This window comes from Mustela nigripes, chromosome 1 (genome assembly GCF_022355385.1).
Source record: "Mustela nigripes isolate SB6536 chromosome 1, MUSNIG.SB6536, whole genome shotgun sequence".
Taxonomy (NCBI): Eukaryota; Metazoa; Chordata; class Mammalia; order Carnivora; family Mustelidae; genus Mustela; species Mustela nigripes.
The window spans coordinates 58,335,276-58,360,588 of NC_081557.1; the positions used below are offsets into that span (position 1 = coordinate 58,335,276).

The 25,313-nt window shown below is 39.1% G+C and overlaps 1 protein-coding gene and 1 long non-coding RNA gene across 4 annotated transcripts in view; one reads left to right on the forward strand and one right to left on the reverse strand.

Annotated features, from left to right (window-relative positions):
• The window catches only part of LOC132024833 (uncharacterized), an 8,886-nt gene extending 1,058 nt beyond the window's left edge, over positions 1–7,828 (reverse strand). The window contains exons 1-5 of one of the 3 annotated variants that reach the window (XR_009406329.1): positions 7,637–7,828; positions 6,818–6,879; positions 6,614–6,652; positions 5,827–5,939; positions 4–103 (exon numbers count right to left, since the gene is read on the reverse strand). This is a non-coding gene — a long non-coding RNA (uncharacterized LOC132024833). Of the gene's footprint in view, positions 1–3; positions 104–5,627; positions 5,940–6,613; positions 6,653–6,817; positions 6,880–7,636 lie in introns of those variants that run through there. The other 2 variants (XR_009406328.1, XR_009406321.1) reach the window with 2 other exon arrangements.
• Positions 7,829–7,848: 20 nt separating this feature from the next.
• ANKRD42 (ankyrin repeat domain 42) overlaps positions 7,849–25,313 on the forward strand; it is a gene marked incomplete at its 5' end in the record, with an annotated part of 57,461 nt that continues 39,996 nt past the window's right edge. The window contains 5 exons of the mRNA XM_059400415.1: positions 7,849–8,908; positions 10,942–11,105; positions 19,131–19,238; positions 22,967–23,086; positions 24,703–24,838. Coding sequence (XP_059256398.1) covers positions 7,849–8,908; positions 10,942–11,105; positions 19,131–19,238; positions 22,967–23,086; positions 24,703–24,838 — 1,588 coding nt within the window. The remainder of the gene's footprint in view (positions 8,909–10,941; positions 11,106–19,130; positions 19,239–22,966; positions 23,087–24,702; positions 24,839–25,313) is intronic.

Genomic DNA, 25,313 nt, shown 5'->3' on the forward strand with positions numbered 1-25,313 from the left:
ATGTGGCTTTTCTTAGGTCTTTAAAATCACCATTCTTTAACGTGAACATGGCACCTGCTATAAGCCAGGAACTCTGAGATGGAAGATGAATCTTTTCTGCCATCTATTGGAGGAGAGGGGCATATAAAACAATGAAAGCCAGTTTGTTGAACATTTACTGTGTGGTAGGCATTGGCAAATTTTTTAGATGTTTCTTCTTTGGTATTTATAATCATACATAGTAGATATTATCTACTATGTACAGATTGAATCACTGAGAAAGTTGTAGAATAGGAATGTAGACCTAGCTTTGCTTCATTTTATTCTGTAGTATTTCTGTAATTACAAAGCATTCCTTGAGTAGGTACATCAGACTACCTGGAAGTGGGTTAAGGAAGACTTCAGAGGTGGTGGTATTTGGGTTTAGGAGAACTAGGAGCATGGGGGCCACCAGAAATTTAAACAAATCCTATCTGCATCTTTTTAAAGAATCAAGTGAACAGAAATTTATGAGATTGTTGACTGTCAATACAATTATTATAGAAAGGTCCAATAAGAAAAACCGGTAGGTGTCCACTGGATTTGAGAAGTGAGAACACATTGTGATAGTTGAACTTCCAAATGTAAATGAACACTGTCATGGAAGAAGTGCTGGGGTCTGAATCCAAAAACAGGCAAAATTTTCTGTTGTCTTCTTTTGGGGGGAGGATCGTAACTTGTATCAAATGCTTAAAAGTATTTGATCAGAGGGGCACCTGGGTGGCTCAGTGGGTTAAAGGCTCTGCCTTTGGCTCAGGTCATGATCTCAGGATCCTGGGATCGAGACCGCATTGGGCTGTTCAGCAGGGAGCCTGCTTCCTCCTCTTTCTCTCTGCCTACTTGTAATCTCTATCTGTCAAATAAATAAATAAAATCTTAAAACAAAACAACGAAACAAGTATCTGACTGAAGAAAGGTGACATTCACATCTACCAGTGTATGAAGAATATCCATATAAAGGAAGAGGATCACGGAAAGGTCCTTGAGGAGCAAACATTAAACTCTTAAATGGGAGGGTGGGAAAGAAGTACTACTGAGGGAAAAAAAAAATCCACAAAATCCATAATGGTTGAAAAAAGGCAGTAAACAAAGCCAAGGAAATACGGGATGATAAAGAACCCCTAAAAATTGAACAGGTGAGTATTATGGGTGTTAACACTAGTTGCAATGGGGTAGTGAGGGTGAGCGGTGACAAAATTTTATGAGCTACTCTTCATTTAACTGTAGTTAGAATGAGACAAAAAGATGTCTAACATACATGTTAAAAGGAGTTCAATGGAGACCTGTTGAAGAGAGATGACTGACAGACCAGAGATTTATCAATAGCACAAAAGGAATTAGCTTTGAAGTGGCAGAGGGGTAATACTTCCTCCGAGATGATCACAGGTACTTAATAGTTGGAACTGAAAATCCAATTCCTAGTTTTTCTTCGAGGTAGGAGGTTGGATACTGGGCAGTGATTTAGATGTGTGGCCCCCAAATTTCACTGCATTACCATCAGCAAATATTAAGAACAGATGGTCTCTGAAGGATCTCATTTAGCAAACTCTGAGATCCCTCTACCATTTAGAAAGCTCCAACATGCAAATAATGTCAATTATATCTTAACTTTAAAAAACCCTTGGGTAACTTAAATGAATAGCTAGATCTGATAACTAATCTAGGAAACAACAATGACTTTGTAGCCCCAAAAGATGGAAAAGTAAGTCAACACAGATCAATGGGAATTAAAACTAGTTAGTAAGCTACACTGGAAAGTGTAGCAAGGAAAACCCAAGAAAGCCTCATGTAAGATGAAATATTTTTTGAAGTAACAGCTGAAGTTTGTGAGAACTAACATTTCCCAAAACCTGAAAATTTCATTGTTAGTACCCTCTATGTTCTGATTTTAACATAATCTGCTTACTTAAAACCTAGTTTTAACTTTACTGTTCTGGAAAATACTATAGTTATCTGTTACTTAACTAAAAATAAGCTTCAGAAAAAAAAAAGACCTACCTATATAATAAAAATTCAGATTTTCAAGTAAAAACTAAACCCAAAATAGACCATTTGTTTTGTTTTCCCAAACAAACTTTGTTTACAACCTGTTTAGCAACTACTAAATGCTACAAGAAGTTTATACAAAATTTTCAGAAAAATACTTGGCATCTCACTGTGCTGGCAAGTGAAAAGTTTTTAGCAGACGAAAGAAGAGGTAATCTGGAGGTAGAAATGGAGTCAGGCTAAAAAAAAAGGGGGGGGGGGCTGAACTTCTCTCAAAGTACGGTTTCCTCCTAATCCTATACAGAGTTGTGCAGGTAGGAAAGAGCAAGTTAAGCAAGAGCAAAAAAGCACTGCGGGGTGAAAGTTTGGAGAGGTGTCCAATGAAAGGAGAACAAGAATGCCTGGGAAGCAAGAGAAGAGTATTTAGCTATTTAGGCATAAGGAAGTTGGTTACCAAAACACATTTAATTGAACTTTTGGCCTGGGGTTGGCCCCGCTCCCTCCTCTGGCACTAAATGCAAAAAGCTGATTTATGGGGGATTTAGGCAGAGCCCTCTGGAAAAACTAAGAGATGGAACCTTAAGTTTCCTACTTACACAGAGCTCCATTTCTCTAGAATGCCAAGATTCCCACTTCAGTGTGTTCTGGAATGGTTCACATGAGACATTTCCTTCAGTCAGTTCCTCACTTACCTTGACATCCTGTGCATCCGGGGTTTTTATATCTTGACTCCTCTGAGTGTTACCAATAATTGGTAACTGCCAAACCAGTGTTTTTCTTAGCTTCTTAATCTTTCCTGACCCATGTGCTCATAAGAAATACTTTTGTTTTATATAACAATACATGTTTTCCTGTGCTTCTGTATTTTTACTTAGAATTTTTGTAAAATTAAAAAATATAGAAAAGTCTTTTACATCTTTCTTGTTCTATACTGAGTTTTAATCTTCTACATTCTTTGAAAAAAAAAAACTTTAAAAAACTAAATGAGGGGCGCCTGAGTGGCTCACTGGGTTAAAGCCTCAGCCTTTGGCTCTGGTCATGATCCCGGAGTCCTGGGATCGAGCCCCACATCGGGCTCTCTGCTCAAGGGGGGGGGGGGGGCTGCTTCCTCCTCTCTCTCTCTGCCTACTTGTGATCTCTGTCTGTCAAATAAATAAATAAAATCTAAAAAAAAACAAAACTAAACTAAAAGATTGCATATATATTGCCTTTCATTCACTTTATCTTTTTCTATGTTAATAATGTAGAACTCATTTCTACAACTGTGTATTTCATAGGCATGTAGCATAATTCAGCACTGTTTCACTGATGGATATTAAAGTGTCTAATTATTTACAACCATAACACTTTGCAATGACTAACCTACTACAACAGAAGTTATTTTGAAGATTTTACAACTGGATAGTTTCTGACTGAAGGGTAACATATGTTTAGAGTTTCAACAGATACTGCCAAACTGTCCTTCCTGGGTCATTCCAATTTAATCTCTCACCAGCAGGGTCTTCAGACCTCTTTTAGCACTCATTATCTATCTTTTAGTTTTTATCATAGTGCTGTGCAGAGCATTCCTAATGAGTTCAATAAATTTTGTTCACCACCCCCCCCAAATTGAAGTACAGTTGATGTACAACATTCATTAGTTTCAGGTGTACTTGCTTTTGGTATTTTTCATCATTTTTGCTCATTAGTTTTTCTAGAGTTACTCTTTCTCAGCCTTGATAATAAACATGGTCTACTTCTGGTCTAAACTTCATGGTAATGTATCTTTTAAATGTTTGTTTTCTCTGTGATCCCTGGGGCTGATATTACTCAAGAAGGACTTCCTAAAATATAAACAGCAAATTCCTGTATTTTCTTCTAGCACTTTGATAGTATCTTTGACTCTGAAATTTTTGCATATGAAAATGAAGAGCTTACATTTCTGTATCTGAAATGCTACCCCTATAATAAGTGTATACATATATTTCTGAATTCTAGTTTGTTCCACTACTTATCCAGTCTTATTCCAGTTACCTCCCTGTTATACATACCCTAGCTTTGTAGTTCTGATGGGTATTTGGGTGAGTTCTCATTCTTATTTTAAAAAAACCATTTTGGTTAATCTTGCACCTACATTCTTTGAGATAAAAAAACCATCTTGTGGGGCGCCTGCCTTTGGCTCAGGTCATTGTCTCAGGGTTCTGGGACCCAACCCCACATCAGGCTCTCTACTCAGCAGGGAGCCTCCTTTCCCCTCCCCCTCTGCCTGCCTCTCTGCCTACTTGTGATCTCTGTCAAATAAATAAATAAAATCTTAAAAAAAAAAAAGTATGGCTTTTCTTTAAAAAAAAAAAAAATCGCCTTTTTTTTCCATTAAAAATTGTTAGAATTTTTAATTGAAATGCAACAAATTTATAATCTGAGGAGAATCTCATCTTTAAACACTGAGCCTACTCACCTAGGAATAAAGCGTATCTTTCCATTTATTCTAATTCTAGTTTTACGTTTTTTTTTGTTTTTTTTTTTAAGATTTTATTTGACAGAGAGAGATTACAAGTAGGCAGAGAGGCAGGCAGAGAGAGAGGAGGAAGCAGGCTCCCTGTTGAGCAGAGAGCCCGATGTGGAACTCGATCCCAGGACCCTGAGATCATGACCTGAGCTGAATGCAGTGGCTTAACCCACTGAGCCACCCAGGCACCCTAGTTTTACGTATTTTTAATGTAGGTTTGGCCTATTTCTTGATAGATTTCTAGAATGTTTCACCATTGTTGGTGCTAATTTGAGTTCTTTACATTTAAAAGTTGATTATATCGTTTACAAAAAATCATCTGGGGGCGCTTCCAAGTAAACGATATAATTTATCTTAATTTCTTGCTAATTTCATACCTTATCTCACTTACTGGATCCATACTATACTGGATCCAAAATTCTCAGAACAATGTTGAATTGTATGAATGACAGAAAAATATAACCTGGATCATGAAATTAAGTTTCTTTATTGCTGGTTGATTCCCTTCATCCAGTTAAGCAAACTTCCTTTTGTTCCTTATTATAAAATTTTTTTTTTTTAATCAGTAATAGATGTTAATTTCTCAAGTGTTTTTTCAGTATCAATTAAAGTTATATAGTTTTCCCCTTTATCTACTAATGTAGAAGATTTTCATTACCTGTCTAATGTTGACCATCCTTGTACAGGTACGATTAACCCAACTTGGTTATGACATTATTCTCTAAATGCACTGCTAGGTTTTTTTTTTTTTTTTTCCATGTATTTTTAAGTGAGACTGAGCTATATTTTATTTTACTATCTTTTAGATTCTGCTATGGTTATGTTCCTTTCATAGTTGGGACACACTCCCATTCATCTCTATGCTTTGTTCCTGGTGACCTTCATCAGGGATATATAGGGCATTCTTTCATGATTATCAGTTCATTATGGTTTTCTAACTGTAGAGCCAATTTTTCGGGATGTGTATTTTCCTAGAAAATTGTCCAGGTCAATTTTCAAGATTATCCATATAAGACTATTCTAGATTCACTTCCAATTTTCGAAGTCCCTCTTATCTGTAATATGTTCCATTTTTCCAAATATTTCTTTTCTTTAGATTTGTTAAGTGTCTATTTATTGTCCTTTTCAAACAGAAGGCATTACCATCAATTTTATTTTCTATTTCATGAATATCTTATTTTTAATTCCTTTACGTTTATTTTGGGAGATTTTCTGTTTTCTGCTTCTCTGCTGTTTTGGTTTTCTTTTCTAATCCTTCCTGCCATTTGTGCATCCTTTGAGGATGTGCTGACCCTCAATGAATTTACCCATATAGCAACAAATGAAACCTTTACCATTATTATGTAAGTGGCTACAAACTCTCTATTAATTTGGAGTCAGTCAGAGTGAGTTCCAATTCCCCACTTCCTATTATGTGATCTTGGCCAAATGTGAGCAGTTTCTTCATCTGTAAAAACAGAAATAATAATAGAGATTAAGTCTGAAACTATTTGTAAATCATTTAGCATAGAAACTGGCCCCTATTAAAATAACTCAATCGATGTCTGAGAAAACAAAACACCTCAGTTGCTCTATTTCTAAAAATAAGCAGACTGGGATGACTAATCCCAAATTCCCTCCTAGCTGTAAAAAAGATGATTTTCGGGGCACCTGGGTAGCTCAGTGGGTTAAAGCCTCTGCCTTCCGCTCAGGTCATGATCCCAGGGTCCTGGGATCGATCGAGCCCCACATTGGGCTCTCTGCTCAGCAGGGAGCCTGCTTCCCCCTGTCTCTTTGCCTGCCTCTCTGCCTACTTGTGATCTGTCAAATAAATAAATAAAATCTTAAAAAAAAAAAAAAAAAAGATGATTTTCATTCTCTCAGTTCATCCACAACAAACAACTGACCATCAAGCCACATCCTAACCCACACCACAGCTACTAAGCTCTCCACAGTCCCTACCTCCCAGAAGCTCAGAGTCCTTGGGGAGTCAGGGTGAAGACCAACTGTTAAATAGGTAATTTTAAAATAATGTGAAAAGTGGTCTAATAAAGGCTGCGGAAATTCAGAGACTTTGAGAAGTATGTCCAGCAAAAATCAAAGATCTAGGTTGGATACCTAATTCAGGTACTTAATACTTACTAGCTGTGAATCTTCAGGCATAACTGGTGCTTTTTGTCTCTGTAAAAAGGAAGAATAATACGGTTCGGATAGGTTATGTTAGGATTAAATAACAAAACTAACAGAAAGTACTTAGTACAGTGTCAGACTCACAGGAACTCAGCAAATGGCAATTATTAGTATTACCACTATTACAAGAGGCTATGGAAGTTAAAGTCAACTTACTGTACTTCACGAGAGGTAAGACAGGGTCAGGGTAATTTCCCAAATGTGTTTAAGAACAAAACCTGTGGCAAAGAAAGAAGGATGGGGAAAGGGAAAAAAAAAAAGTTGAAAGGGGAATTAAGGTGGGTGATACCCTTGGAGGGCAGAGAATTCTACTGTATTCTCTGCTGCTAGCACTAAATCCGACCCATGTATTTTCTTCTAATTTTCTTTTTTTAAGAAGGCTCCACGCCCAACGTGGGGTTGGAACTTCTTTCTCTCTGAGATCAAAGTCGCGTGCTCTACCAACTGAGCCACCCAAGTGCCTCGCGGCCCCTGGCCCCACCCGAGTATTTTCAATAAAGAGTGAATGGAAGAATATATGTTAAGCAATAAGGTTAGATAAAAAGATTTGGGCCAAACTGCTGAAAGTGAACATTTTACATTAAAAAGAGCCTTGGATTTGGGAGTCAGGAACCCTGGGGCAGTCTTCTGACTACTGACCTGTGTTTATACTGGTTCCGTAACTTACCTGTTTGTCCTTAACGAATTACTGATACCTTGAATCGGCTAACCTACAAACCAGAGACAACACCTACCTTACAAAAATTATTGAGAATTAAGTACCAAGCAATTACCGAAGAGCCTGGCACTAATAAGCATTCAATAATGAAAGCGGCTGCAGCTGCTAACTTTTCCTTTGGGTCTTTCTCCACACCTGTGAATCGCTAAGGTAAGAACCTATTTCCTCCGATGTTCCAGCGAGCACTGAGAAACTATACTAGATTTGTCAAGGACGAAGAAAGGCCCCACCCGGCCCGCGCGACACAGGTCACCTACGCAAACTGCAGTCCTGGAACCTCCACCTGCTTCGCTGAGCCATGGAAAGCGCGACGGATGCTAGGCCATTGGAGAAAAAGGGCCTAGATAATTTGGATGTGAGACCGTACGGAATTTCACAAAAACCGGTCCTTACCACCCTCCGACGTCTCTAGAGGCGAAGCCTAGAAAAAGGTGGAGGGGAAGCCGGAAGTGACGCAAGACCGTGAGGAACAGGAAATGACCGCAGCACGCCGGAAGTTTACCCGTTTCCAAGGCAGCGGCTCCAGCACACCTCCAACAGGTTGGCTGGAGTCGGGAGGCTGGAAAGCAACTTGGAGGAGAGGGTACTAGCCCACGGCGGCCGCCGCCGGAGCGACTCGCGGGGAGTAGCGACCGAAGACGGCGGCCGCCTCAGTAGCCACCGCGTGTGGAGGATAAACGGCCGACACGGCCAACGCCGGGGCCAATTAAGGCAGAGAGTTAGCGAAGACCAGGACTGTAGTCCCAGCGAAGACAGGGAAAGAATCCGTGAAGATGGCAGCCACCTCTGTAGGGACTCTAGCAGAAGACTAAGTGAAGACATCGGTTTCTCCGGCAGTGACTCTAGAAGAGTTAGTGAAGACCTGGGCAGTGTCTCTCTGGAGAGAGTTACGGGAGACGGTGGGCGCCGTCACAGTAGCTCCTGGGAGAGAGTAAGGGGAGACCAAAGCTTCAGCAGCAGTGACGTGAATTTAAGTGAAGTCGGGAGCCACCAAACTAGTGACTGCGAGGGACTGGTCAGAGAAGACCGCGGCCTGTGCTTCAGTGATTCTTGGGAGGGTGTCAGAGTAGTCCCGGACCCCCAACTCAGCCACTCCGGGGAGAGAGGCAGTGACTACAGCAGACGCCGCCTCAGTGGCTCTTGGGAGGAAGGGAGTGTCGATGGCGGCCACAGCCTCAGTAATTCCTGGGAGGGAGTAAGTGAAGACCGCGGTTACGCGGCCAGCGACTCCTCCGGGGTGAGCGTCAGCGTAGACGCCAGCCGCTGCCTCCGTGGCTTCTGGGAGAGAGAACGTATAGACGAGGGCTTCCGCAGCGGAAACTCTTGGGAGAAAACCCGGGAGGATCAGGTACCCAGTCTTAGCGACGACGAAGGCAGCCACTGCAGTGGCTCGTGGGTGACAGCAAGTGAAGACCGCCGCAGCAGCGGGGGCCTGGACTCGGGTCCTCCCCGGAGTCCAAGGGATCGCACCATGCCAGGGGCTTCCGATTCAGGCCCTTCCACCTCCTCTAGGGAGAGTGCAACCCCGTGTGAGTCAGACTACTTCGCTTGCCTTTGTCTCTGCCACTCTTTTCTGATTTCATCCACATCTGCTTTGGCCCTTTCTGGCAGTTTCCTTTCTCAGCTGTGACTCCTGATTTCCCTTAATTGACTTGTTTTAAGTGGGTCCCAAAGCTGTTCACCTGTTTCTTATCCTTCTTCACTCCAGCTTTCCTCTCATTCTTTCCACCTGCACTATTCCTGAGACTTCTAGTCCAGACTGACATAAACGCTTGTTAAATGTTAGACCCTTGGCTTCTCTGCAGCATTTGACCCTCTGGAGATGACTTTAGACTTACCTAGTTTTCTCCCTTCCACTCTATTGACTCTCCCTTTCCCGTAGTTAACTTTTCTTCCATCCTCTCCTTAAATCCTATTATTTCCCCCTGGATAATGCCATCACTGGTGCTTTTTTCCCTGGTCGTGTGCTGTTACTGAGAACTGACCGGGAAACTTGTGTGGCTGTGAGATTCTTGTGCCATCTTGGTTTGAGCAAGGACTATTGATAACACCCTTAATGACTTAATTTTTTGAGATTCAGTCCTTTTCTCTGATACATTATAGCCCCCAAAGAAAAATACTCCCAAGCATTCGAGGCCAGGTGGTATGGTTTCTTATATCCTGTTCACTGTCTTAGCTTCTGCCTGCCAAGCACTGTGATAATATTGAAAAAGGAAAAGGTTAAGGTGTAGGCAGGGAAAGATATTATGACAGTGCTTGGCACATGGTAGGTGCTCAGAAAGGATTTTTGAGTAAAATGTGCAGCATTTTGTTAAGGAGTGCTATAAGATATGATACTAGCCCTCAAGAAACTAGCATTTGAGTTGTGGAGAAAGGACATATACATAGATAAATAGTAGTATAGATTGCATAGATTATCTACCAAAAATTAAAAAAACCATTTGAGGTCAGGAATCATGCCTTTTTGTTCAGGATATACTTTGATTAAATTCTCTTCTTTCTCTTCCAACAACTGTTCATGCTTAGGTACCTTTGTTGCTTCTGGCTTAAAATATTTCACAGTCACAGGGACGCCTGGGTGGCTCAGTTGGTTAAGCAGCTGCCTTCGGCTCAGGTCATGATCCCAGTGTCCTGGGATCAAGTCCCATATCCGGCTCCTTGCTCAGCAGGGAGCCTGCTTCTCCCTCTGCTTCTGCCTGCCTCTCTGTCTGCCTGTGCTCGCTCGCTCTCCCTCTCTCTCTCTGACAAATAAAATCTTAAAAAAAAAATTTCACAGTCACAATGTAGCTTTGATGTTTGGAACATTAAATTGTAAAATATAAGACCGCTGGAGTGTTATGAAGTAAACATTGTAACCTGCCATTCCTTTCTTAGTGTAGTACAAATGAGAAGGATAAGAAAAAGATTGTGGAATATATCAGCCTATGTGAGTTAGGGCTCTGTTAAAATCACTGGAGAGTAGGTCTCTCTTGTGGAGAATGCACTGGGTGTATTTCAGAATGGTTACTTTACCTCTTTCCCTGCCAAAGACATGAAGTAATTCTTTTCACAGTGATAACCTGGTGGGATTTACCCTGGTAGGGTAAAATCTATGAAAATGTGGGGGCATTTTAAGACTGTAGCCCTAGAGAGTTTCTCATTCATAGGCTAATACTTGCCCAGCCTCTAGCAGTTTGTCAAAATTACCATTTCAGTGCTTGGAAGTTTATGGCTCCAGTGGCTTTTGCTCCAGGTAAGCTGAACTTGTTTGTGTTTCTCTGTATTTGTGTGTCCAGACTCAGGGAGGCAACTGGCTCCGAGAACTTGGTTCTCTGATGAGTCCAAGAAAAGTTGTTGATTTTCCTTTTGTCCAGCTTTTTCTTTACCTATGGGAGTGATAACTTCTGTGTTTTTTATGTGTTAGAGCTGAAATGGAAGTGTGATTGAACTGTTAATCAGTTCTTTGTAGTAAATTGTTTGGAAAGCCAAAGTGATTTTGTGCTTTCTGTTGAATCATTGCTTTAGTCTTTTTTTTTTTTTTTTTTTAAAGTTTTGTGATATATGTTAATTTGATTTTCAATAGGTGCCCGGAAGAAAGTGCATTTTGGTAACATACATGATGCTGTACGGGCTGGAGACGTAAAGCAGCTTTCAGATATAATAGAACGAGGAGCCAGCATAAATGAAGCAGACATTCTCCATAAGTTTACCCCTTTACATTGGGCAGCACATTCTGGAAGTTTGGAGGTAAGAGGCTGTATAAATTATTAAACTGAAGTAAGTTTACAACTGTTAGCAATTTTGAAATTTAGCAAATAGGACTGAGACTTTATACTAGGCACTGGAAATATTTTTTTCTTTTCATTTCGTTGTAATATTTGTTGTTCTGGTTACTGTGCCTTTGTAACAAATTGTCTCAAAAGGTAGTGGCATGAAATGACCATTGGTGCTCAGGAGTAAATTAGGAGTTTGGATCTCAGGGACAGCTTGTCCTGTTTTGTGATGTGTTGGGCTTCAGCTAGAAGATTTAAATGCTGAATCTGGAATCTTCTGAAGGCTTGTTCATGCAGGTGTCTGGTAGAAGATGCTAGCTACACCCTGGCCACCTTAATTCCTCTCCATGTGGGTTTTTATGTGAAGTCTCTCCACCTGGGCATGTTTGTGATTCCTCACAATGTAGTTACTATGTTCCAAAGGCAAGCATGGAGGGTAATTTATAGACGGTAGCATGGGAATATCCAGTTCTGTCAATCCTAAAATTTTTCCTATAGTTATTTTAGATTTTTAAAAAAGAGATGGAATATTATAGTCGCGTATGAAGTCCCTTAGCACCCCCTTCAGGTGCCATTCCTCTCCTCCCAACTCATATGTTGTTATTACATATGATTATAGCATTGTTTTTAATGACATTTTATATAAATGACATCATACTATGTGTATCATCTTGTAGCTTTTTGTGTTCAATGATGTGTTTTGGATCTTAACTATGTGGCTACATTTATGTACTCCATTTCTTTGAGACATGTTACAATACCATCTACTTAGATTAATATCAGAATTTATCCACTTTTTGATTGATGGCTATTTAGTTGGTTTCCATTTTCAGCTAGTACAGGCAGTGCTTAGTGAATATTTTTATGCAGACTTTCTCTTGGGTTGTGTGAAAAGCCACCTGGACTTTTTCCTCATGATTCAAGATTGTGTGGAGCTTATTTTCGTGACTACAGCCTGTAGGCTGCAGTGGTTCTGTTCGGTACAAAGTCTCTTATTGCTCCAGACACACAGAGACTGCTTTCTCTGAATATGGTTTCTCTGTGTGATTTCCTGTTTGGGCTTCTCTGCTTCTTGGAACCAAATCTGGTCCTGAGGATTATATTAAATAGCTTGAACTTTATCCTGTAGGGGATGGGTTTTGGACTTAAGGAAGGTTTCAAGTAATATCAGATAATTAGTTTGAGAACGATAACTTTATACTCTCCACCAGTTTGTGTGCCCTGCTTGAACTGTTGTAAACAGGATTTTTGCTTTGGCCTTTTAGTGGCTCCCTTTCACCTAGGAGAAATGTGCCTTGACAGTTCTTTGTGAGTTTATAACCCTGGGTGGGTAATTTTTTCTGTTTCCTTCCACATCCCTTCTGGATCGACTTTGGTGGATCTCCCATCTCTTCTCTGGCTTCAGATGTCAGTCCTAGTTTCATTAAAGATGGGGTGTTCTTCCTGCTTATCTTGCCTTTTTTTTTAATGATTGCTAAGAGAGGAAGAAGTAGTGATCTCACTCTGCCATAATCAAATAAGATGGGGTTTCCTCTTTTTCCTGGTATCCTTCATCCTTTCTGATTACTCTCGGTCTTTTTTGATTAATGTCCTCTGCCTGCTCTACAAATAGAGGCATTTTTTTATTCCTCTCCTACTTTATATCCTTTCTTTAGGTCGTCTTTTAGAGTTCCTTGGCTTTACTGCTACAACAGAATAATTAATTGGTTTGCTTTTTCTCTTGAACTCTGGCTTATGTATCAGGTGCTTGATCAACACCTCAGGCATATCTGATAGGATCTCACATTGGTCTAAAACTAAACCAGTATCCTTTTCCCTCCCTTTCTTAGTTTTCCAGGCTAATGACTTTGCGTCATTATTGACTTGTCTTCATTTTTTCCAGAAGCAAACACAGTATCAACATTTGTCTGAAGGTGTACTTCATAATGCATATTGATGTAGTGAGAACTGATTACCAGATCCTTGATTTTGTTCCATCTTCATCTCCTGTTTGTCCTCTCCATCCTCCTAGCCATTGCTTTAGATCTAATTGATTTCTTCTTTTCTGTCTCATCCACCTTTAATTCATATTCAGTATAAAGTTATCCCTCTAAAACTAATATCTGATGTTACTTAAGTCCATGTAGTGACGCACTCCCCCATAAGTTATTATAAAGTTTAAGATATTTACTAGAAGGGACTTCTCTCTCCAACCTCATCTCCCATCATACTTGTTTTACTCTGTAGTACTGGTGACTACTGTCATGTCCTACACAAGTCTGCTGTTTCATGTTACTGTAAACTTATGTTGTTTTTATCTGCTTAGTCTCATCTCTTCATACTGGTTTCTTGGTTGAAAACTAGGCCAGGCAGCACCCATTTGGTAAAGCCTCTGTGTTCCCCACCCCCCTTATATTCCCCAATAAACTACCTAGGATCTACACCTAAGTCTTACACATATTTAAAAAATTGTATTTGTATGTATCACATTGAATTTATCACCTTGAACCTCTTTTAGAGTTTTGAGCTTTTTGAAGGTGCCATTTAGGTTTTATTCCTCTTTTTTCCCCCCAGCATCTGGCATAATGTTTGGCATATTGGATTCATAATAAATGTTGACTGTATTGCTGAATTTTTTGATTTTTAAAAAATTTTTTAAATTTTTATTTTAAGTGTCTGGAACAGTGTATAACAGATATTCCAGAAATGTTTGTTGAAATTTTAACAAAAATAAATCTAAACCAAAAGATTTTGGTGACTTTCTACCTTCCCATGTAAAGATCATCTCCTAATTATCTACTTGAGTACTACATCAATGCTTTTACGTTTTGTTATCCTTTCTGAAATATCTTTTTTTTTTTTTAAGAATTTTTTAATTTATTTGACACAGAGAACGAGAGAGGGAACACAAGCGGGAGGAGTGGGAGAGTGAGAAGCAGGCTTCCCGCTGAGCAGGGAACCTGATGCAGGGCTTCATCCCAGAAGCTTGGGATCATGACCTGAGCCGAGGGTAGACATTTAATGACTGAGCCACCCAGGCACTCCCTCTCTGAAATATCTTAAGACTGTGGTACTTATGTTGGTAATATGAAATGGTTACTAAATAAACAACTGGTAAAACCTGCTTTCTTAGACTTTAGTTCTTTTCCTTCTGTCAGATGATATCAGTTCTTGAGCCCCCTGTGGTAAACTTTATTTCAGGTATATTTTTCACTGCCAGAATTTATTTTCCTTCTTTCTTTTTTTGAAAAAATAATTTGTCTCTTTGTACAATTTTTTCCTTTTTTTTTTTAATTGTATTACATCTTTCACATTTTTGAAGTTAACTTTGGAAATACAATAGTATATCATGTATGTGGATGTGAATCAATATTTGAATATTCATGGTCACAGAATAATTAAAATTCAAAATTAAAATGAATCTTTATAAATAAATGTACTATAAATTATAGTCTCAAAAACAGAGATATTTATAGTTTTATTTAAATTTCATAACATTGATTTTTATCCTGAACGTTGAATTGTTTCCCAAACGTATTGTGAATTAGGCTTTTATCCTGAACGTTGAATTGTTTCCCAAACGTATTGTGAATTAGGCAAAACTTTAATTCAGTTAACACATTTTTATGAGTGTTTGTATGTAAAAAATTGTTTTTAAAGATTTTATTTATTTATTTATTTGACTAAGAGGGAGAGAGTACAAGCAGGGGGAACAGCAGAGGGGTAGGGAGAAGCAGGCTCCCTGCTGAGCAGGGAGACTGATATTGGGCTCTATCTCAGGACCCTAGGATCATGACCTGGGCTTAAGGCAGATAGTTAACTGACTGAGCCATCCAATGGCTCACCACTGAAGATTTTATTTTATTTTATTTTTTTAAAATCTCTACATCCAACATTGGGCTTGAACTCACATGCTCCACTGACTGAGCTAGGTAGGCACCCATATATATATTTTTTCATAAGTATACTCTTTCATCCCCATCACCTGTTTCAGCTACTCTCCACCTACTGCTTCTCTGATAACTATCATTTTGTTCTCTATAGTTAAGAGTCTGTTTCTTGGGTGCCTGGGTGGCTCAGTGGGTTAAGCCGCTGCCTTCGGCTCAGGTCATGATCTCAGGGTCCTGGGATCGAGTCCCGCATCGGGCTCTCTGCTCAGCAGGGAGCCTGCTTCCCTTCCTCTCTCTCTACCTGCCTCTCCGTCTGCTTGTGATTTCTCTCTGTCAAATAAATAAATAAAATCTTTAAAAAGAAAAAAAAAAGTCTGTTTCTTGGTTTGTCTTTTTTTCCTTTGCTCATTTGTTTTGTTTCTTAAATTACAAGTGAAAGATAGATCATATGGTATTTATCTTTCTCTTATTTCTGTTTGTCTGTATTTTCTATTGGATGAGTCATTGTCATCATACTTTAATTCTTTAGATATAAATTCTTTTAAAAATTGTTTCAGTTCTCTGGAGCTATTTATAATGGCTGCTTTGAAGTCACACTAAGTCCAACATCTGGGCCCTCTTAGAGATAGTTTCTATTGATTGTTGTCTCCCCCGCTGCCCATGTATGGGTCACACATTCTTTGTATAATTATAATCTCATAATTTTTTAGTTTGCCTAGACATTTTGAAAACTGTACATTTTAGATTATCTATTGTAGCAGCTTTTAATTCTGTTCCTATTCACTGCATCCCTCCCAGATGTGCTTATTGCTGTGTATTTGCTTGTTGACTTGCTTGGACTAATTGTGTGGAGTCTGTTTCCCCACAATATGTAGTCACTACACCATTTTTTAAATTTGTTTGTTTTGGTTTTTAAAAATTCTTGTTAGTATTTTTAAGTCTGGCTAGGGGTCACTTTGGGTCAGTGATTGATCAGAGGTTGTGCTTGAATACCTTTACCTAGTAAGGATTAATCTTTTGCTGAGTCTGTGTGTGGAGAATGTTTTCAAAGTCCAGTTTACAGGTCAATTTGACTTTGTTGTTGTTGTTGTTGTTTTTCCCAAATGTGTTTGCAAGGCCTTAGGTTTAGCCAGGAATGTCTAGCCAACTTGGGCCCTCTTCAGTCTTTCCTGAATGTAAGCAATTTTGTACATGTACCTAGCCTTGTAGATGACAAGGGTTAAGGGGAATCTTAGCAAGGCCCACTTGTTGTCTCTTTTCTTGGCTTTTGTTCATTAATTTTCTAGGTGGTCTTTTGTTGTTTGTCTTCTCCAGTATTGTGACTTCAGGTGCGTGCTAATGTTGGCTTTCCCAGGTTTTTGGCGCCAAAGGTTGGATTTGTTTATGACTTTGTGCGTGGGCATGGAGTCTTCATTCCTTCCTGCAGGGCAATGGAGTGGTCCGCTGGGTAGAACTTCTGCACCATGTAGCTCGGGTTAGGGATAGTTGTAGTCCCAGGCTTTCTGCTGCTGACTCCACCTGTTCTTATTGAGATTCAGAACATTTTCTTGAGTTAACGCTGCTTATTTTGTTTAGTGCCTCTGACATTCTCAGAGTCTTTACATTGTTGTTTTTGACAACTTTGCCTAGTTTTGTTTTTTTTTTTTTGAAGATTGTATTTATTTATTAGAGAGAGCGCGTGCACGCACACACACATGAGTGAGAGGAGGGGCAGAGGGAGAGGGACAATCAGGAATCCCTGCTGAGGGGGCGCCTGGGTGGCTCAGTGGGTTAAGCTGCTGCCTTGGGCTCAGGTCATGATCTCAGGGTTCTGGGATCGAGTCCCGTATCGGGCTCTCTGCTCAGCAGGGAGCCTGCTTCTCTCTCTCTCTCTCTCTCTCTCTCTCTGCCTGCCTCTCCATCTGCTTGTGATATCTCTCTGTCAAATAAATAAATAAAATCTTAAAAAAAAAAAAAAAAGAATCCCTGCTGAGGGTGGAGTCTGACCTAGGGCTCGATCCCAGGACCCTGAGATCATGCATGACTTGAGCCGAAGTCAGATGCTTAATTGACTGAGCCATTGAGGAGCCCCTACTTTGTCTAGTTTTATCACTGCTTCTTTGGGGGGTATTTTTCAAGCTCCTCACTTAGCCATTTCTGGCTCTTAGCCACATCAGTAAGATTGATCAGTTGATTTAAAAAAAAAAATAAAAGATTTTATTTATTTATTTGAGAGAGAGAGAGCACAAGTGGCAGGGAGCTGGGGGTGGAGCAGAGGGAAAGAGAGAAGCAGGCTTTCCGCTGAGCAGGGAGCCTGATGTAGGACTTGATCCCAGGACCCTGAAATCATGACCTGAGCTGAAGGCAGACATTAACTGGGTGTTAATGATCAGTAGTAACTGGGTGCCCTGATCAGTAGACTTTTGACAAAGATGCAAATGAGGTCCAATGGAGAACAGATAGTGTTTTCATTAAACGGTACTGGCACAATGGAACAGTCATATGTGAGAATATGATATATTTGGCACCTTATGTAAGAATGTATTCAAAACAGATCATAAACAAATGCAATACGTAATGTTCTAAAGCTTCTAGAAGAAAACATTAGAGAAAAATCTTTGCAAATCACATATCTTAAGAATTTATAACCAGAACATATGAAACTCTAATAGTTCCATAGTAAGAAATAAAAAAAACTCAATTAAAAAAATGGGTAGATGGGGTACCTGGGTGGCTCAGTGGGTTGAAGCCTCTGCCTTTGGCTCGGGTCATGATCTCAGGGTCCTGGGGTCAAGCCCCTCATTGGGTTCTCTGCTGAGCAGGGAGCCTGCTTCCCCCTCTCTCTCTGCCTATATCTCTGCCTACTTGTGAACTCTCTGTCAAATAAATAAATAATACCTTAAAAAAAAAAAGGTCAAATGACTTTGACACTTTGAAGGGACATATGGATGGCAATCAAGCACATGAAAAGGTATTCAACATCATTAGCCATTAAGGTAATGTAAACTAAAAACACAATCAGATGACAATACATTTCTATTAGAATGGCAAAACAAAAAACAAAAAATGATACTACCAATATTGGCAAGAATATGGAGCAGCTGCAACTCGTATATACGGCTAGTAGAAATGTAAAATGGTATAGCTACTTGGGAAGAGAGTGTGGCTGTTTCTTATAAAATTGAACATATACTAACCTATGTTCCGGTAATCCTACCTACATATTTACCCAGGAGAAATAGAAAACTAGTTACATGAATGTTTCCAGTGGTTTTTATTTTCCTATAACTGAATAATGTTAGCATGTAGTAGTCTCTCCATAAATATTTGTTGATAAATGGGTGACTTACTGTGATTAGTAGTGACACTGAGCTTCTTTTAAATCTTTTTATTTTCTTGGCCGCTTATCTCTGTGACAGGCCAATGATAATTAAATGTTAAGCCTTTCAACAAATGGTAATGGCTATGACTAATATGACAGTGTATACTAAAGATACAACCAATTCTTTAAAAAGAAACTTCTTGAAGATAGAATCCCCAAACTTGAACATATAAAAACAGTAACATCATATGTGGCACAGAACTCTAGTACTGTATTCTATTGAGATTTACATTAATTAAAATATTAAATGAAGATGCATTTGACTCTCCCCCTTTTTTTTGTAAGCCACTTTTTTTTTCCTTTTTTTAGCAAATATCACCAAAATAACAATGTTTGCTCTGATACAGAAGCATCCGGGCTCATTTAAAGATTTGTGGCAGAGGTTGCAAATTGGCAGCTTTTGAGTGAATATGACTTGCAGATTTGTTTTGTTTGGCTTACACAATATGGGTGAAATATAAGATTTGGATTAACATTTCACTTATAGTAACAACTGGCTGAGATTAAGTAGCATTTATACCTTATGGACAAGGAATGAGATCTCCAGTTTGCCACAGCTCCCACTGTTCCCTGTTGTTGACCCAATAATAAGGCCAAGTGGTTACCATATCATTGTTCTTATGCTTTTGTTTTTCTTAAAACTAGCCCCTCACTTACTTATGATGCTTCTCAGGCTATGGTATTTCATGATAATAGACTAAATTTCAAAGATCTAAAGATGTTCAAAAAAATCCGACTTATAACTTAACATGTTATTCTCTTAATTTAGTGTCTTCATTGGCTCCTCTGGCATGGAGCTGATATCACACAAGTAACCATGAGAGGTTGGACAGCAGCTCACATAGCTGCAATCAGAGGTCAGGATGCTTGTATGCAGGTAATAATAATTTTGATTACTTTAAAAAATCAGTACATTTAATAACTTTAGCTTAATTTTGTTGGGCTGTTGTTTTTATTATAATAATATGACCCATAAATTTAGTTCTTTGTCCTAAACGAGTACTTACTGAATTCCACGGCTCAGATATTTGGTACCAAATACAGCTTAAACAAATTGTGTAAGACTGGGATCCTTTTATCTTTGAAGTAATTGGCTATCTGATAGGTCATATTTTTTTTTTTTAAGATTTTATTTATTTATTTGACAGAGAGAGATCACAGTAGACAGAGAGGCAGGCAGAGAGAGAGGAGAGAGAGTGGGAAGCAGGCTCCCTGCCGAGCAGAGAACCCGATGCGGGACTCGATCCCAGGACCCTGAGATCATGACCTGAGCCAAAGGCAGCGGCTTAACCCACGGAGCCACCCAGGCGTCCCAGGTCATCTTTTTTAAAAAAATATATATATTTTATTTATTTATTTGCCAGAGAGGGAGAGAGAGAGAGAGAGAGAGAGCGAGCAAGCACACACAGGCAGGCAGACTGGCAGCAGAGGCAGAGGGAGAAGCGGGCTCCCCACGGAACAAGGAGCCGGATGCGGGACTTGATCTCAAGACGCTGGGATCATGACCTGAGCCGAAGGCAGCCACTTAACCAACTGAGCCACCCAGGGGTCCCATGATAGGTCGTCTTAAAGGGATGTCTCAGACATGTCCAGATTATCTCCTTAATAGCCTGTCATGCCTTAAATTTCTTATTTAATGTATTTCCTGGCCAGAATTTCACATTAATATGTGCAGGATCTAGCTTATTAGATTAACTGGATATAATCAATACTGAAGTAGACTGGAATTTGGAGGAATGAATACAAAATTGTATAAGCAAATGGTTCCTCCCTCTAAGAAGCCTGAGATTCTACTTGGAATGAGAGGTTCTCTACTCAGTGAGTTACAAAACAGTACAAAGTACAGTCTATGATTAAGGTCTTAATGATTAGAAGGAGATAGAGAAATCATTAATGGAGACAATAAAAATTCAATTAAGCCGAAAAGAACAGGTTGAGTTCAGAAAGTAAGGAGCAATAAAAAATGATTATTATTTTTTATGTGTGAATTATGGTTTTCCATTCATCACTTCATTTAATACAGTAATCTTAGGAGTCCCCCTTTTTATAGATAAAGAATCAGATTCTGAAAGTTAAGTACCTTGCCTAAGTAAGTGACAAAACCAGAATTTGAACCTAGGTTTTATTTTATGAATCTCTATGCTCTAATTATATGTGTAGTACTTAAATTGGAAAAATTAGATGTGTTCAAGGGGTAAACTATTGTATGAGCCTGACTAAGGTGTAGATGTTTTGTTGTTGTATACTGTTATGAATTAAGTTTGGATAGCCAGATAGGTAAAATGTCTTAGAAGGAGAATTAAGATTCATTTGTGTAAGAGTTTTTATATGTGTACTAATATATACTCTTACATATACATATATCACCCATGCATACTTATGCATACATACACATGCACATTAACAGAGGACAGTAATGAAAGTAACAGTAACAGTAATGAAAGCAGTATTTCAGGAAATTATTCTAACAAGATGTATCTGGGCTTACCTAGGATGAGGAAACAGTTTGGAGGGAAGAAGACCAGTTAGAGACTTTTGGTGTCATTACTACCCACAGAGGGAGAAATTAGGTGGTGGCAGTGGGAAAGAAAGAAAATGACAGAAGCCATCTTGAAAAGCAGGTGTTGACATAATAGAGTGAAAATTTTAAAGTTTTGAGGCAGTATGGCAGATAATAATGACACTACAGATAGGGAAATCTGAAAAGCAAGAGAGATATGGGAGCAAAAATATTGAATTCATTTTGGTACATGTTGTTTAGGAGGCTTATAGGACATTTGGGTGCAGAAGATCCAGGCAGTTGAAAAGGGTGCTGGAGACAAAAATTTAAGGAGTAATAATGTATAGGAAAGAGAATAGAGTGTTGAAGATTGAATGTTGAAGAATGTTACTAGTAGTGATGGTAGGAAGCAGAGAAATGAGTAAAGAATTTGGAGGAGGAAGTCAGGATGCACTGGACTGTGCAAATGAGGGAAGAATAGTTAGGCTGAGTGTCAGAGTTACGGGATGTAAGGAAATGCCAGTGGACTTGAGAGTCACTATAGGGTGAGGTTTGCTGAATTTCCATGTAGTGGTAGGACACCATCTTGTTTGCAGGTTGATTTGGAGTTGAGGCATTGAGGTATTAATTTGAGAAGTAGGCACTGAAAAAGGAAATAAAATAGTAACTTCAGGGAATATCGGGGTCAAATAAAGCTTTACTTGATGCTTTCCTTCCTCTAAGCAATCAAACCATTCCCATAGCCCTGATTGTCCTTGTCTCCCTCAAAGGGATCTTTTCATTCTCAGAGATTTTGTGGTACTTTTTTTGTACTGTACTGTGTGGTTGTTGATTATCAAGGACTGCTTTGTATAATTGATTATCATTGTCTCTACATATGTCCTAATTCTCTAAGTTGACATGTCTTCATATTCCTTGTAGTGATTTTTAAAGTGCAGTAAATATTCAGTGTGTGCTTTGTGATGATTATTGACTAGTTTGTTAATTATGAAGACTATTCTTAAAGCTTTTAATATGAGTTATGATGGAGTCCTTTGCTAAGATACTGGTAAATAAATACTGGTTAAAAAAGGTTTAAGGGAGGGATGCCTGGATGGCTCAGTGGGTTAAGCCTCTGCCTTCGGCTCAGGTCATGGTCTCAGGGTCCTGGGTTTAAGCTCTGCATTGGGCTCTCTGCTCAGTGGGGAGCCTGCTCCCCCCCCCCCAACCCCTGCCTGCCTCTTGGCCTACTTGAGATCTGTCTGTCAAATAAATAAATAAAGTCTTTTTTAAAAAAAGTTCTGAGGGAGTACAACTAAAAAATATTAACTAGTAATTCTTTTAAACAGATTACTTGGTATATTACATAGAGGGGTGTGCTGTGTTTATGATATAATCCTTATACAGAAACTAGGCTGATTGAAAATTCAGATGGAGGGCGCCTGGGTGGCTCAGTGGGTTAAGCCGCTGCCTTTGGCTCAGGTCATGATCTCAGGGTCCTGGGATCGAGTCCCGCATCGGGCTCTCTGCTCGGCAGGGAGCCTGCTTCCCTCTCTCTCTCCTCTCTCTCTGCCTGCCTCTCCATCTACTTGTGATTTCTGTCAAATAAATAAATAAAAAATTAAAAAAAAAAAAAAAAGGAATGTGACTTCTTGAAAAAAAAAAAAAGAAAATTCAGATGGAATTTCCTCAGATGCAGTTAGAAATTTGATTTGGAGCTAGAACGAGTTACTTTAATAATGAAATCCTCCTACAGTATATTCAAAACCTAGTTAATAAAAGATTCTGCTTTTGAAATAGTGACAGTTTACTTTTTATTTTATCATTTTAGTATTAAAGTATTTAGCTTAGTGGTTATTAATCTCTGTGTACCTTATAAATCGTATGTACATGTTGAAATCAGAATGTGAAATCTGGTATTATAAATATCTCCTAGGCAAGGTTAAAAAAGATCTCAAGTATTTTCTTAAGATTATCTAAGAATTTCTCATACTTTTTCTATGGCACATATATAAGAACTTACATAATGTAGCCATAGGTTGATAAATTGCTTGCCTATTACACATCTGCATTCATGATTTAACATTTATATTTATGTACACTCAGTGTTATTTCTCTATTTTTAGGCTCTCATAATCAACGGAGCAAATCTGGCATCTCAAGATGATCGTGGATGCACTCCTTTACACCTTGCTGCAACACATGGACATTCTTTCACTTTACAAATAATGCTTCGAAGTGGAGTGGTGAGAGATTCCTGTTAATATGCGAGAATGTGTGATCATATAGATGGAATAGCATTTAGTAGCTAGTTATCTCTTCCTGACTTTTTAAATTCCTTTTATGATCAGAGCAATTTGATCTCTCTCTTTAGCTTTTCTATCTTTAAACACAGGAGCGATAATTTAGATAAAGCTTCAAAAAATCCCAGTTTAGCTATACAAAGGATTTCAGAGGCTGGGGGTTCTTCATGTCGGTTCAGAGTTTAACTGGGAAGATTCTGAAGCTTCCAAACCCATTTCAGCCAGTGATTATATATCTTTATGAATTTCTGTGTGTTTACCTATTTTTTTGTAACTTATTTCATACACTGATTTAGAAGGTGATTTTTATCTCCAGAAATTTCATTCATTGTGATATTTATTTTCATTATTACTTAGTGGTTGTAAAAAAAAAAACTTAGAAGAACTACTTTTATTGAAGACATTTTGGTAAGAGTTGGTGTTTCTATAATTAGAGAAAAAGTAAAGGGCCTATTAAGTATTTTTTTATTAACTCTTTATGCTTTCAAGGATATGATTGGACCATTGAATCCTTCCCTTTCATTTTATTGGTCAGAAGCCTGTGACCAGTAAAATGACTAGTTAAGTTCCCTTTTTTACCCTTGAATATTTATTTATTTTAAAATAAATAAATCTTCACATTTATTTTATTTTATTTTAAAATTTTATTTATTTATTTGAGAGAGAATGAGTGAGAGAGTGCATGAGAGAGGAGAAGATCAGAGGGAGAAGCAGACTCCCCAAAGAGCTGGGAGCCGGATGCGGGACTCGATCCTGGAAGTCCGGGATCATGACCTGAGCCAAAGGCAGTTGCTCAACAAACTGAGCCACCCAGGTGCCCCACATTTATTTATTTTAAAAGATTTATTTATTTTAGAGGGGGGAGAGAGCATGAGTGGGAGGGGCAGAGCAAGAGGCAATGGGAATCCCAAGCAAACTCTTTGCCGATCATGCAGCCACACGTGGGGCTTGATCCCACAACCATGAGATCACGACCTGAGTGGAAAGCAAGGGTGTGATGCTCAATGGACTGTGCCACCTGGGCGCCCCATGATTTATTTATTTATTTGAGAGAAGGGGAGGGTATGGGAAAGAGGGAGAGAGAACCCCAAGCAGACTATGCTGAGTGCGGAGCACAGCTTAGCTATAAGTTCCTTTTTAAAAACTATTTTTATGGGGGCGCCTGGATGGTTCAGTGGGTTAAAGCCTATGCCTTCGGCTCAGGTCATGATCCCAAAGTCCTGGGATCGAGCTGCGCATCTGACTCTCTGCTCAGCAGGGAGCCTGCCCCCCCCCCTGCCTACTTGTGATCTCTGTCTGTCAAATAAATAAATAAAATCTTAAAAAAATTTTTTATGGATCAAATTGTGTTCTTTATAAAAAAAACTATTTTATAAAATTTTATTAGCTCATGTTTAAATCGGTGGTAGTAAATTTTTCTATTACATTTATTGTTTGCCTTATAGGTCTTTTTTGCCTTTTTTTTTGACTTATAGTTTTCATGTGCAGAATTAAGCTGCTAGACTTACTCTTTCTCCTCAAATGGAAAGAAACTGAGTTCTTGTGAATGTTATCCCTAGGATCCCAGTGTGACTGATAAGAGAGAATGGAAGCCTGTGCACTATGCAGCTTTTCATGGGCGACTTGGCTGTTTGCAGCTTCTAGTTAAATGGGGATGTGGAATAGAAGATGTGGACTATAACGGAAACCTTCCAGGTATTCACAAAAGCAAATGTTTTAGATTTTTGTTAATGTAAACTTTTTTTTTTAAAGATTTTAAAATTTATTTATTTGACAGAGAGAGATCACAAGTAGGCAGAGAGGCAGGCAGAGAGAGAGAAGAGGAAGCAGGCTCCCTGGCAAGCAGAGAGCCCGATGCGGGACTCGATCCCAGGACCCTGAGATCATGACCCGAGCCGAAGGCAGCGGCTCACCCACTGAGCCACCCAGGTGCCCTGTTAATGTAAACTTTTAAATGATTGATTGTGTTTAAGAAATTTAAACTGTCAGGGCACCTGGGTGGCTCAGTTGTTAATCTTCTTGCCTTTGGCTCAGGTCATGATCCCAGGGTTCTAGGATCGAGCCCCACATCAGGCTCCCTGCTCAGCAGGGAGTTGGCTTCTTCCTCTGCCACTCCCCCTGCTTGTGTTCCCTCTCCCACTGTCCCTCTCTCTGCATCAAATAAATGAAA